This window comes from Etheostoma spectabile, chromosome 18 (genome assembly GCF_008692095.1).
Source record: "Etheostoma spectabile isolate EspeVRDwgs_2016 chromosome 18, UIUC_Espe_1.0, whole genome shotgun sequence".
Lineage (NCBI taxonomy): Eukaryota > Metazoa > Chordata > Actinopteri > Perciformes > Percidae > Etheostoma > Etheostoma spectabile.
Window position 1 is genome coordinate 9,448,804 of NC_045750.1, and position 12,979 is coordinate 9,461,782.

At 45.1% G+C, this 12,979-nt stretch overlaps 1 protein-coding gene across 4 annotated transcripts in view; it reads right to left on the bottom strand.

Moving 5' to 3' along the window:
• Positions 1-11,942, bottom strand: part of LOC116705872 (sine oculis-binding protein homolog) — an 11,975-nt gene extending 33 nt beyond the window's left edge. The window contains exons 1-7 of one of the 4 annotated variants that reach the window (XM_032542334.1): positions 11,622-11,942; positions 8,884-9,013; positions 8,378-8,569; positions 7,561-7,712; positions 6,200-6,295; positions 4,120-6,015; positions 1-1,775 (exon numbers count right to left, since the gene is read on the bottom strand). The exon at positions 1-1,775 is cut by the window's left edge and continues 33 nt beyond it. In XM_032542334.1, coding sequence (XP_032398225.1) covers positions 4,129-6,015; positions 6,200-6,295; positions 7,561-7,712; positions 8,378-8,569; positions 8,884-9,013; positions 11,622-11,720 — 2,556 coding nt within the window. In that variant the 5' untranslated portion in view covers positions 11,721-11,942 and the 3' untranslated portion in view covers positions 1-1,775; positions 4,120-4,128. Of the gene's footprint in view, positions 1,776-4,119; positions 6,037-6,199; positions 6,296-7,560; positions 7,713-8,377; positions 8,570-8,883; positions 9,014-11,621 lie in introns of all 4 variants that reach the window. The other 3 variants (XM_032542332.1, XM_032542335.1, XM_032542333.1) reach the window with 3 other exon arrangements.
• Positions 11,943-12,979: the final 1,037 nt, after the last annotated feature.

Genomic DNA, 12,979 nt, shown 5'->3' on the forward strand with positions numbered 1-12,979 from the left:
ACACACACACACACACACACACACACACACACACAATGTGATAGGCATTTAGTGTTGGAATGACGGCAGGGGTGGGTCACACTTGGAGTTATTCTAGGAGTAAGCCATGATGACTGGATCTCAGGGACTGTTGAACTCTTCATAAAGAAGCCTTTGAAGGGCACCCTGGGTCTTCTTGACACTGCTGTAATGGTAGGCAACATTAGGATGGAAAGAGAAAATAATGGCAGCAAGATGTGGAGAGAAGTCTACTTGGCATTGGATATCAGTCCACTGGCACTGAGTGCCGTGTTATATTCTGTGTACTTATGGGTTTCAGCAGGCTGCCCATGGACCTCCTGGGGCTTTCTTGTTAACTAAGGGCAGGTGCAAAGTTACAAAGGCAAACACTGCTCTCTAGTGGGGAAACAGTATATAAACACTTAAGAGCTTCGGCACACAAAATACAATCATCAAAGAAAGAAGCACTTTTTGTGAAATTCTACAGATGCATAATCCATAAATTAATATAACATCAAATAGTATCTGTGTAGTGTTCAACAAGAAAAACTGAAATTTTACAATGGGACAAGTGTTGACAAAGCCTCAAAGTGATCTATCGGGATCAAATTTCATCAGGTATCACCAATAGCGGAAACTGTAATACTGATTGCTGCATACTACAGCATTGGACGGTTGAGTATAACACCACATTTGGTAATATTACCAGCCTGATTTTTTAGAATCGTCTGACCAGTTAGATACATAAAAAAAATATCTGAATCAGGATCAGTTAAACTGTCAAACTGTCAAACATGCAGGGCCATTGGTTCTACAAGTGATTCAAATCAAAGCTTTGGCAGATCAGGTGAAAGGAGAGGGACCAGCATCATCAGGAGGACTTACTGTAAGTATTCACAAACCATCTCAGCTACTGTAGAGCAGTAGATGTCCACTCACATGTTCAAGTTTTACTTAGTTTTAAAAGAAGCAGAGGGAGCATCTTTTTTCATCATGGTGTTTTTCTGCTCAGTCGTGCACAGCCAGGCTCCTTCCACACAAGGTATAAACTGCCCAATGATAAAGTCTTAATCTGAGGAATCAAGCCTCAGAACTACTGTGTTACTGTGTGCCATATTTAGATTGGGCGGTGAGCTGGAGGGGAGAAGGATATACTATATTCCTGGCTGCCGGTCAAAAAAATTTAAAAAAAAGCTCCTGAAGTCTGAGCCACCGTCGGCCAGGTAACCCAAAACCTGGAGTGGGGAGTTAGCGTGGGATATGGGGAGAGGAACAATGTGGCTCTTTGTGCAAGCCGGGCAGGGAAAACAAACCGTTTCCCCTGGAAAGAGATCATGTTCAGGCTCCATCTGAGAAGACCACACAAGGCTGATCAGAGCCCTGTCTGCTGTGTGGAGCAAGGAGAGGAGGAGGAGGAGGAGGAGTGCATCTGGGCAGCCACACCAACACATACACACAGACACACTTTAGGGCTTTGTCAGACAGGGAGAAGATCTGAGATGCTCCATATCAAGCGCTCACTGAACACAACATAACACACTATCCAGCAATACTCTTTGGTCCAAGACAAAATGTGTGACAGTGTTGTGTTCTTCCCACACATTGACTGGTGATAGTATGGCCATCTGGACTCCTTCCTGGTTTGGCACCCTGCTGGTCTACAGGCAGAGTAACACTCTGGTGGGCTAACAGGCTGGAGGGTGTTAGCACTGGCATTGTCCACAAGAGGGCGTGGCACTGAATCTGGCACCGCCATTCAGTGTTAAACAGGGAGTCTGTTCATTAGGTGGAGAGAGGGAGAGCAAAAAAACAAACAGAAAAGACAGTGAGAAATTGTGGTGAGATGTTATAGATTCTAGGCTAATTCTAATTTCTATTTCAAGGATATCTTTTACAACCCCTCTTGCTCTGGGCACTCATCCTTAATCCACCTATTCCACATGAACGCTGAGAATGAGGCTTTTAGTCGTGTCAACACTCAGATAACTGTCGCACAGGGCACAATCAAACCTCTTGCCTCTTTCTCTCTCACCCACTAAAACAGACTTTCATTCAAACACACACATATGGAACGTAAACAGACACACACACACACACACACACACACACTCTCATGTAAAGGGCCAAACCAGGGTTCTGTACTCCCTCTGTCCCATTGCGTTTCAGTTTCAAACGCTCAGCAAATACCCATATGGTGGGATCGCATTACATGGGGCTATAAAATATCCCAAATAAAGGCAAGGAAAACTGAGACGAAAAAACAGGCCTCAGTTTCCTGAGGTAAAATCCTTCACTTGGCTGCTGATTCTGTCAGAGTGCGAGATTTTTAGAAGACTTTTAGCAGTAGAAACAATGTAACAGGACAGCACGGAGGTGGAGGGCTAAAGTCATTCGCATACAGCAGCCAGCTCCATTTACACACAACGCTGAGCCATAAATCCATCTGCACAACACAAGCAGCATGCTGTGATTTCATATGTATTGGTTTCTATGGGGACCATGAAACCACAACAAATCACAAATAGAGTAAAGGTGGGAACTTATTTAGTGAAAGGGAATCTTGTAACTTAGACACAAAATATCTGGGGTATAAGATAAAGGTTTATGTTGTGCATTCTCTATTAACAGTCATCATTTCTTAACAGAACTATGACGCTGACCCACGGCCTTTGCAGAGGAAAATGGAGAGAAAAGCAGGGCCAGTTGAAATTTAAACCACCTATGTAATATCAGCAGATTCATCTCAGGACATACAGAAAAATGGCAACATGATCTCGTTATGGCGAGATACCAGCGGGTGAGAACAACGGGTGGTGTTACAGCAATTTGGATTACCAATCAGGCAAGTGAAATCAAGAGGCCCTTTGATTGGTCCAAAGTAAGGAGGATTTTCTGCAGCACTCTAACAACATCTGGTTGGAAGGGGACAGCGGTGGTGAGTGAAGAGAAGGAAAAGGAATGAAAGGGGAGAGTAGAGGAGAGTGCTAAACATGGTGCTACATGGGAGAGAGACAAGCCGAAGCCAGAACAGGGTGTCATTATGACATGTGTAATCGAAACGCTCTGGTTCTGCCCCTGTGTCTTCTAGTGAAGCCCCAGAGCTCTATCACAGCTGAGGGCTGGCTCTCATATTCACAGCGCCTTATAGTCTGCATGACAATCACCTCTGTCTCTACAGTGACCTCAGAAACATGTCTGCACTGCCTCACCATTCATACTGCAAGAAGCAAGAGTTTAACTTTGGGGTCACATTTAATCAACCTCACTTGATCTGTCTCTCCATCTGGGTGTCAGGTTGGACAGACCATCTCATAACCTCACCGTCAAGGTTTGATTTAGCATCAGCCATCTGTGCTTCACTTCTACCTTTTCATACAGTACATTGCAATCTGCTCTGGATAAAAGCATCAGCTAATAGGTAAAAATGTAGAAATCCCTCCCTTCCTCTTAAACAGACACACACTCACATATCTTGGCAGAACTGAGCCTACAAAACAGGCTGCCATGCAAACAAAGCATTGTGACTGTCAGATTGTGGTGAAGTGATCACCTTTCAAAGTGACTCTCACTGCCTGTGCCCTCCACCTCCTTCCTCTGTTGTAACCTTAGAGCCCTGAGGAGTGCCAGGTTACTGGGATTCTCTCTCTTTGGCGCCATGCTGTTTAGTGACCATGCGCATACTGAGAGACCTCTGATTAAGCTTGCCCCGTGTGTGTATGTGTGTTTGTGTGTGTGTGTGTGTCTGTGTGTGTGTGAGAGAGAATGTGTGTTTGTGAACTTGTTCCAATCCAGTGTAAAATGGCATTTAAACATAATTACTGGTTTTTAATTTAACCAACACAGAATACCATGTGAGTGGGGTTTGCCACACAGAACAATGCAATAGGATTTAGAAAGCTTATGCAAATACAGTTATTTTGGTATACTCTTAAATGTACCTGATAAATTCTGAAATGCAGTAAATCCCACCCATGGGCTGCTTGGGGTATATCTTCTGTGAATGTATGAGTAAGATAACGTAGTCTCTCCCTTATTTCAATGTACAACTCAATAATATCAGATATAACTGCTAGTGAAAGCAATGCTGTCTATACTTTGCCTTGTAATAGAATCTCTCACCTCCATCCTCTACTTATTCTGATCACGGATTCGTAGGCATCGCCTCTTTAGAGCTGGCTCCATGTCTCCAGCACTGGGCATATTAGCAGGGCTCCGCAAGCTACCCTTGTCCCTGAGTTTGGGCAAGAGCAGCGGGGTGGTGGTCCCCCCGGTTTTTGGCGCTGTGGGAAGGGCATAGGCATGGTCCTCATCAGGAACATGGGGGTCCTCTCCGACCTCCCCGACTACTGCTAAGGGCTCTTCTGACTGACCGACTGGGCCCTCAACGCGCACTGTGCCAACAACAGAGCACTTGTTCTCTTTGATGGCTTCGAGCTCACTGAGCACAGGATCAGAAGGTGGTGCTGGTACTCTTTGGGGTAGGGAGGAGTCAGGACTGGCAGGTATGGATGAGGAGGACATCCCATTTGGACTGTGGTCCTGAGATTTCAGGACGGGGGATGTGGCATCATATGGATGGCTGCTCTCTGTGGGTCTGGGTGGGGTGTGTGAAGGTGGAGTGTGGGAGTCCTGGCGTTGGTAGACAGTGTCATGTAAAGGAGACTGTAGTAGAGGAGGAGTGGGTCTGATGATGTTGTGGAGCCCTGATCTGGTACCCTGCCCAGTTCCTGACTCTCCCAGCCCTGATAGGTCCATCACTCCATTGGCACTGGGCTTAACTTGGGTCCTTTGGAGAACCCTTTGGATGACTTGTCGCTCTGACTGTTGCTGCTTATAGTCTGTCAGCCCCTCTGATCCTGAGGCTGAGCAGGGGGATTCACTGTACTGTGCTCTGGGGGAGGATGCTCTACTGTGTGGTGTGGATGTTGGGGATGGGAATGGCTTCTCTGATTTAACCCAATCTGTGTTGGGGTCACTTGGTGAGGGGAGACCTTGAGTCAAGGTTCCACCCAATTCGGTGGCTACCAATCTGCTGTCCCCTTCAGGGATCCCTTGAGATGGCGGCCCAGTAGCCCTGGATCTGCCCCTGTCTACCCCCTCTGGCACAGGCTGGATAACACCACTGTGAGTTGGAGTTTCTACGGTTGCCTTAGAAGGGACTGGAATGAGGATAGGAATGGGTATGGGGACAGGTAAGGGAACAATAATGGGATAAGGCACCAGGATAGTAGGATGGGGCAGAAGAGGGCTAAAGGAAGGAATTCCATAGTTCATCATGGGAGGCATTGGGACAGGACCTCTTGGGATCATGTTCAGAGGAGGGGAGTGCAAGCCAGGGAAGTAGGCTCCTGGAAAGGGATGCATCAGTCCAGGGGGATTCATGGAAGAGTTTGGGTGCTGCAGGTGAGGAGAGTGAGGGGGTCTGTGGATGGGGCTTGAAGGGGGGCCTGGGTGTCTGGGGGGGTTGGTTAGAGGGCTTTTCAGGCCCTGAGCGTGAAGAGGAGGCCTGATGAAGGTCATTGGGATGTGAGGTACCGGCTGATGTTCCAGAGTGGGACGAGGATGAGGTGGAGGATGAAGGGGAGCAGGGTGGGGTGACATAGCTGGGGGAGGAGGTTGGATGGGTCTCTCCAGGTTCCTCATCCCAGATACAGGGATCTTGGAACTAGAAGAGGATGCCTCTGAGGGGGACATGGAGGTGGATTCTGCTGATCCATGGATTGGTGTAGGTCCTCTAGGGGATAGGTTTCTGTGACGAGCTTCTCCTGCACTGCTGCTGCTGCTCCAAGACTCAGGAGTGAGTAGCTTTTGCCCGGCCACAATGGTCTCCGTCCTCCCCTCCTGACTGGTTCTGCTTGGGCTGGAGCTGGTGAGAGCTGCACGGGCTTCACGGTAGAAAACATCCATCTTGTACTGATTCAGACACTTGGTGCTGCAGAACTGGAGGCGTTCCTCGCCAGATCCAAAGTCCAGGTATTCTTTAGTGTGACGGACATGCTTGCACCAATCACATACCTGTGGCACAGGGGAGAGAGACTGTGGAGGGTCATTGAAGTGCCAGATCCTAGCCAAAGGCATTGTAAAAATATAGAGTAAGAACTATGCAAGCTACATGTGTGTAAAACTGTTCATAAGTTGTAAATTCTTCTAATTTTATAACATATGGAAAACAAAAGATACATTGATATTGTACTCTTACTCTGACATTGCTGTTTATCTTTAACACCAGTCTAGGCGAGTCCTCTGTATGGGGGTGCTGAGGGGATCTCTCACCGTGGAGGTCTTCATCTCTGGCCTGACAGGGTAAAACAAAAGTGTGACACACATGATATGGACCACTGTAACGCAGTTTGTCAGAGTTCAACCTACTTTTGATGGATCATTTCTCAAATCCATGATGATGTAACTGCAGCTGTTAAAAATCACAATGCAGCACTGGAATAATTCCGTGGTCATTAAACCAAATTTGAGCTTCTACACAACAAGTGCAGAAAATAGCTTCGAATAAATCGCAATGTCATCAAGGTTAGAAAAAGTTTGAACTTCATGCATGGCATTCGACCAAACCCTAAAGGTCAGTCCAACAAAGGGAAATCACTGTGTTGTGAAACAGATACGATTCGACAACCGAGTAGGGAGATAAGGCAGGTGATGTATTGTCATATTATTAATGGCCTTGCCAGTTTTAATATAGGAAATTCCTCTTGATTCATGAAAGCTGATCTGCTGCTGGTCTGAGTGCTCCCCCATCTCTGTAACCCATTGAGTCGTGTTGAGTTACGAAACATGAGGCAGCTGAAGGTAAGGTATGCACTGAAAGTGGATACTTCACCCCAGGCCTCCTGGCCTTCCTCTCAGACAAGCAGTGACAAGCCAACGGCAATGCTTTCCTCCCAGCCTCCGAAAAACTAGAAGGCTTGTTGCGCACAGTTTGTTCAGCCCTCCTTTTTGTCTCTGTTGTCGAGTGAATAAACCTGCCACAGTATAAACAACAGTGAGGGTGAAAGGCGATATAGCTGCTTGTCACACCGCACCTCTAAAAAGGGTATATCCATATCATAATGGAAGGTGAAAAATCACGGCAATGTGCATCAGAGTGGTTCTTCATACTTGTAGCTTTCCTGTCCTCCAGAGTAAAGCCACTTAATGGCCGGCCCCTTCTCCATTAACGTGAAACTGATACTAAGTGTCCTCTACAAACTTTGACCCCCCTGCCACCATTCCTATACTGGGTCCTCCATAATGACTAGAAAATGTGTTCTCAGAGATCCTCCCTTTTAAAACTCCTGTAAACGAATCAGTTATGATCTCACAATGTCAGGAGTATCTGTGTCCGAAGGTCTGTTTACCTGCCACTTGATGCTCGGGTCTACTGTGTATGAAGAGTGACCCAGCTGGTGCAAACTCTGCCAATATGAAGTACTTGTATGTGTGAGTGAATATGCATTTGTGTGTGAGAATCTACTGAACTGAAAAAAGGTACAAGCCACACCTAAATGTTTATGACTGCCGACAGTGATGCTGATATTCACTGTACAAATGTTTTAGTTTACCACAAACCTTATTGCGTTTGAAGTAGGCCCTTCTGCAGGCAGCAAAGCACTTCTCACTGCAGAAGCTCTTGAGTTCTGAACCCATGCATAGAGAGTAGCGTTTTACCCCTTCCTTCTGGCACCAAACACACACTATCTGCACATTCTGTACGTCTTCCACTGCAGGGGAAAAGCAAAAAAAAGGTTTGAGGTCAATTAATGAGTGCAATATGTTAAAGTTTTACGACCCAGTTTCAAAGTGGTGTGTGTGGCTGTTCAGAAGGGTGAGCTTATAGAGGATTGTGACAGCCATATTTCAAGTCTTTACCTCTCAATATCTTTGAACAGCTAAAGCTAAGTACTGCGTAACTATTTAATCTCATCAGAACTCAAGAGACATGAGTCAGTTGTGTTCTTTTTGACCAGGAACTGAACCTTCAGCTAATTATCTGATCAAGTATATGTTCGAATAATGTCAGTATGGTTAGATAATAGTAAGATCTTGGCATTCAGGGCCTCCAAAACCTGAGGTGGAAATGCTTAATTTATCAATTCATTTAAGAAGTCTAAGGTGCAATATTCTTTTATGGGGGTGGTGGAGAGATCATTCTGCACCCTGGGTTTTTCTTATTATCTGCGCCACTGCTGTGTGCGATCCATAGGTTGATTTTGACTCTGTACTTGGGCACGTAGTAATTAAAAAAGGAGGTTTAAGAGTTGACTGTCATTTTATTTCTAAAGGGGGTTTAATCAACAGTGAGTGTACAATGTACAGTGATTATTTGTGCATGTGTGAATCTGGAGAGTGATAAAATCACATAATGTGTTGTCCGGTAGTTGACTACCTGCTGATGGCTTTATCAGGGGCACAATGACAGGTGCACTTGTGTGCTCCTTGGGGGTGGTCAGGGTTGAACTTGTTGAGGAAGAAGATGATGAAGAGGAGGGAACACTGGACACTCTCTCTCCACTCTTCATGGCGAGGACTGAGTGACTGACTTTGGTGTCCAGGCTCTTGGATTTTGGCAATGAGTTCTCTGAAAGACATGAACATATTATAATACTAGGGATTTTTCATGTAATACAATAGACTAAATCCACGGTATGGCTTGCATGATACTGTAATAACTTTTGCGCCCATAACAATGCCCTCCACTGATTTTTAGTTCAGTCGTGTTGAGAAACAATAGGTGTGTTTGAACGAAGGAAACCTGAGAAGTTGCAACTACAGGAGAGTATGTCTAGTAAATTTGAACAGTGACTCAATGTCTACACTGAAACCTGCGCAACCTGTTGGTGTAAATTCAAGAAGACTCTATTCTAAGAGTGCACTGTCAACATCTGCCCTCACCTTTTAGCACAGACACATGCTGACGCCTCTCTCTGTAGTTTCTGATCTCGTTGGCCTCTGAGTCTCTGAGGTCTACCTTGTCGTAGCCGTACCATCCCAGAAGCTCGTTCATTGTGCTTTCTGCAAACGTCTGCATGAGAGAAAAAAAATCACTGATTAACATTCAATGTAAAGGGATAGTGTAACAGAGCCGTATCCTGCCTGCAAATGGGAAATTGTAACCATACATCTTAGGGTTGTTAGTGGAAGTTTTTTATCCTATGTTAAACATAATCAGACCTGCCTACTCTGAATCAATGCAAGGGATTCTTTCTCAGCCCCAGCCCAGTTGGGGAAATGAATATGGGCACAGTGGAGTACAGTATGACACTTTTTCCATGATGTATTCAAGTTGTTTACTCTTGCTAAATCTGAGACGGAAAGGTTTAAAACCTAACACCAGTGTGAAATCTATGAATCATCCGTTGTTTATCTCTTTTAATTGGAAAAAAGAGGGAGAAAAGAAAACTGTTCCCCACAGATGGGATGTGTGGTCCCTTTTTTTATTATGACCAGATGAAAAAAAAACAAAGGTCTCTCTCTTTATCCACCCACCTCTCTCTGTGGCTTTGCGAGAACCGGATTGGAGGAGAAACCTGATCCGGAACGGGCAGAAATCAGAGCGGGACACCCTACACCACAGCGAGGTCCCACGCTTCTCGGAAATGCCCCACTCCTCTCTCCAGTGTCCACCTCTCACTCTCTCTATCTCTCACTCTCTCTCTCTCTCTCTCTCTCCAGCTTTCCCTGTCCCTCCCCTTACCTCTCTTTTTCTCCTCTGCCTCCCACCTCACCTACCATCTTCACCATCCTCTCCTCCACCCCTCCACCCCTCCACCCCAGCACCTTCCAGCCCTGACACCCGACACAGCGCTGCCTCTCAGGTTTCACCCTTTTCCAGCACAGCCAGTCTGCTGTGGTGGTGTTGTAGTGCTGTAGTACTGACTGCACATTCTTTCCCCTGCTTTCCTCACTCCGACCTCTGCTCTGCTCTAGGGCCTCAGAGAAATGGATCTCTCCCTTGCTTGCTCACTTTCTGATGTGTGTGTGTGTCTGGGAGAGTGTGTGGGTGAGTGCAAGCAGTGGTATCATATCCAGCTAAATATGCCTAACGATGATTAAAGTTAAGTATCCGGTGTCTGGTGCTGCGCTCGGGTCTGACGTGGAGGGAGTAGGTTCGAATGTGGTGTTGAAACAGATGTATTACAGAGACAACACTAGACTGAACCTCAGCTGAGCTAGAAATCAGTTTGCCTGCCTTCCTGTCTGTATTTTTTTTCTCATCCTTTCCTGCATTTTGACATTTGACTTATTTTAAAAGGTGCACATCTCTATGACTTCACAATTTAAGTCTATGTGATGTTTGTCTCCTGTGTGCATACAGCTCAGTGTTATTTACTCTCTCTGTTTTCTTGTTAACGAAAGACGGGCAACGTTTTTTTTCACCCACCCCTCCACTTCCCACAATGTTGTTTTTGTTTCTTTTTGGCAGTTCAGACAAACATCTGCTTTGTGAGAGTGACAAGCCATATCCCAAACCACAGAGAGAGTTGCAGCCAAAGGCAACAAACCGGGGCCGACCCTGAGATTCAGCCCCAGCAGGCTCACATCAAGCGGGGATAGCATTTCACATGTTTTGATTAAAATTAGTTAAGTTGTAACACTACACCTCCCCTGGATATCAAACGCTACAATCCAAACCACTTACACAAAAAGAGCACATTTCCTCTCTCACGAAAGGCCAGAATCTCCTCCCCCCTAAAAAAAACTTGCTTGTCTTTTTAGATTTGGGAGCTCCTGCTTGAAGGAGCTTCAGATATTCCTTACCACCACAGGCAACACTCTCAAATAGCCAGTGTCCAAACCCAAACAAAGCAGACAATCCATGGATTATTAGATTCCATGCTGTAATAGGCTTATAATAGTGGGATATAATCATGTCTGTTACTGTGATTTAACTGTGACTGTCCTTTAAAGCAAGCAGCAGAGGGGGGATTAGTAAGGGCATGCTCTAATGAGCATTATCTCTGAATAGAAACTTTATATTGGTGTGATATTTACATCCTTTAAATTTGTGTGATTATGCTTAAGTGTTTTTTCCAGTGTACGGCTGAAGTAGGCTATTTAAAGGATATAAATGCCCTCTCTCTTTTGGAAGGCATGAGGGCAAGTCTCTGTGGTACAGCAAGTGTGCGCACCGCAAAAGCGGTGAAGAAGTGACGCACATCTGGATCTCCGCTGGATATTATGGTGTGCGCGTCTGGCCACAGCTGGCCTGACATGGCGTCCCTAGGCAATGGCCAACGTACTCTCTTATGCAGTGCGAAACATCTCTAATTAAAACGTCCTGAATCTGTGTGTGTGTGTGTGTGTGTGTGACATTTTGAGTTTATGTTTAGCATTTGTTTATTATGATTAATGTATTTTCTTCACAGGAGTGCAGATTTTGAATATCCCAGTTATTTCTTTCTAAATATGCAACTAAAGTGTCTTCACAGAGTACTATTGCTTGGATAAAAGTCACAATGAGCGCATTCACTGAAAACAAACACAGTACGTCTGATTATTTTCAGCACTGATCTGTGCGCAGTTCTCTCTGCCCTGAATAGGAAGGCGTTGCGCGCGTACAAAAGTTAGCACTCGGTCAATAACACGTCTAATTTCATAAAAACGAATCTACTTGTGGCACACAAACTTACTCTCACCTTCATCTCCTGGTTGATCTCCCTTTTCACAGGGTGCGCAGGTTTCCTGCTGCGTTTATTTTCCGGTGGTCTCCCTTTCTCCATCTCTGGCATAGTCCTGGTCCGGCAGGATCCGTTCCGGATCAGTGTTGGGGTCAGCAGGAGGTTTTTTAGCGGAGTAGCTTAGAGTGAGTGCTGTCATTCCCGGTGACAGCGACTGTCATTCCCGTACGCCTGAGTCCCTCATCTGGGGCTTCACACCATTCGAGTCCACTGAACATGCGTGCGCTCCGGGCTGGAGGCTCCGCCGCTGAACAAAACTCTCTCTTCTCAAACCCTGTCAAGTATCTGCAGGTAAAAAAAAATAGGTATTCCGGTTTGGACTTTCGTGGTAAATGCTTTATAAAAGGAACGTTTTTAAACTGCAAATGTACACGATTGATAATCAACGTCTTCATTATGGAACTTTATAATTTGTATGGATTGAAACTAAATGAAAATGCTTCAAGTATTTATGGCCAACATGCATCAAAACTTCAGTAGCCTAACAACAGCTTTTTGATATGGGCCATTTTTTAATGTTACAATCCCAATTAAAGTCCAATTGAATATTATCAGCATTGCACGTTGCCACAAAACTGATGAAAACTAAACTGATTTTACTGATTTTTATATTATTTGAATGTTGCTGCACTTGTGATGTTCAAACACACACTACAAATAGATGCTGCACCATTTCTTTTAGTACTATAGGCTATTAGACTGTTGGCTATGTAAGTTCATATTGTAAGCATCACATCTTCACATTTTGCACATCTTTTAAATCAAAGGAGATATGCTTCGCTCCATTACTAGGGCATAGACAAAAGTTTGATGCTCTGTGACGTCTTTTGACGCAATCATTTTTACGCTTTTATTATGAAAACAGTCGCCTTGCTTCCGGTCTGATTCGTGCACTTTCTGTGTACCTTGACGCTGCCCTCTCCGGATTGGGAAGGGAGGGCCCTGTGATTTGATGTAACCCAACACCTGGCGCCCACCCCTCCCAAATCTCAACAGATACATTTCATAAGGAATGCAAAGACTGTGTTTTATCTGAGGGGACACAGTACAAACACGGTCTGTATACTCTTGTCTTAAAATAAAGAGATGAAAAGAACGCTGTAAATTAAATGATAGCATGACTGTGGCATTCTCAAATGACATCTGTTTGATCAGTGTCTGTGTGTGACATGGTGCGCACTACATAGAAACACTTGAAATGTCCACATTAGTATTAGGAAAAGTAGACCTTCCACATACCTGAGGGCAGGATTTACATTGAGGGAGGTGTGTGTCCTGTGTCTGTGCGCATTACATTTGCCCCATGGTTA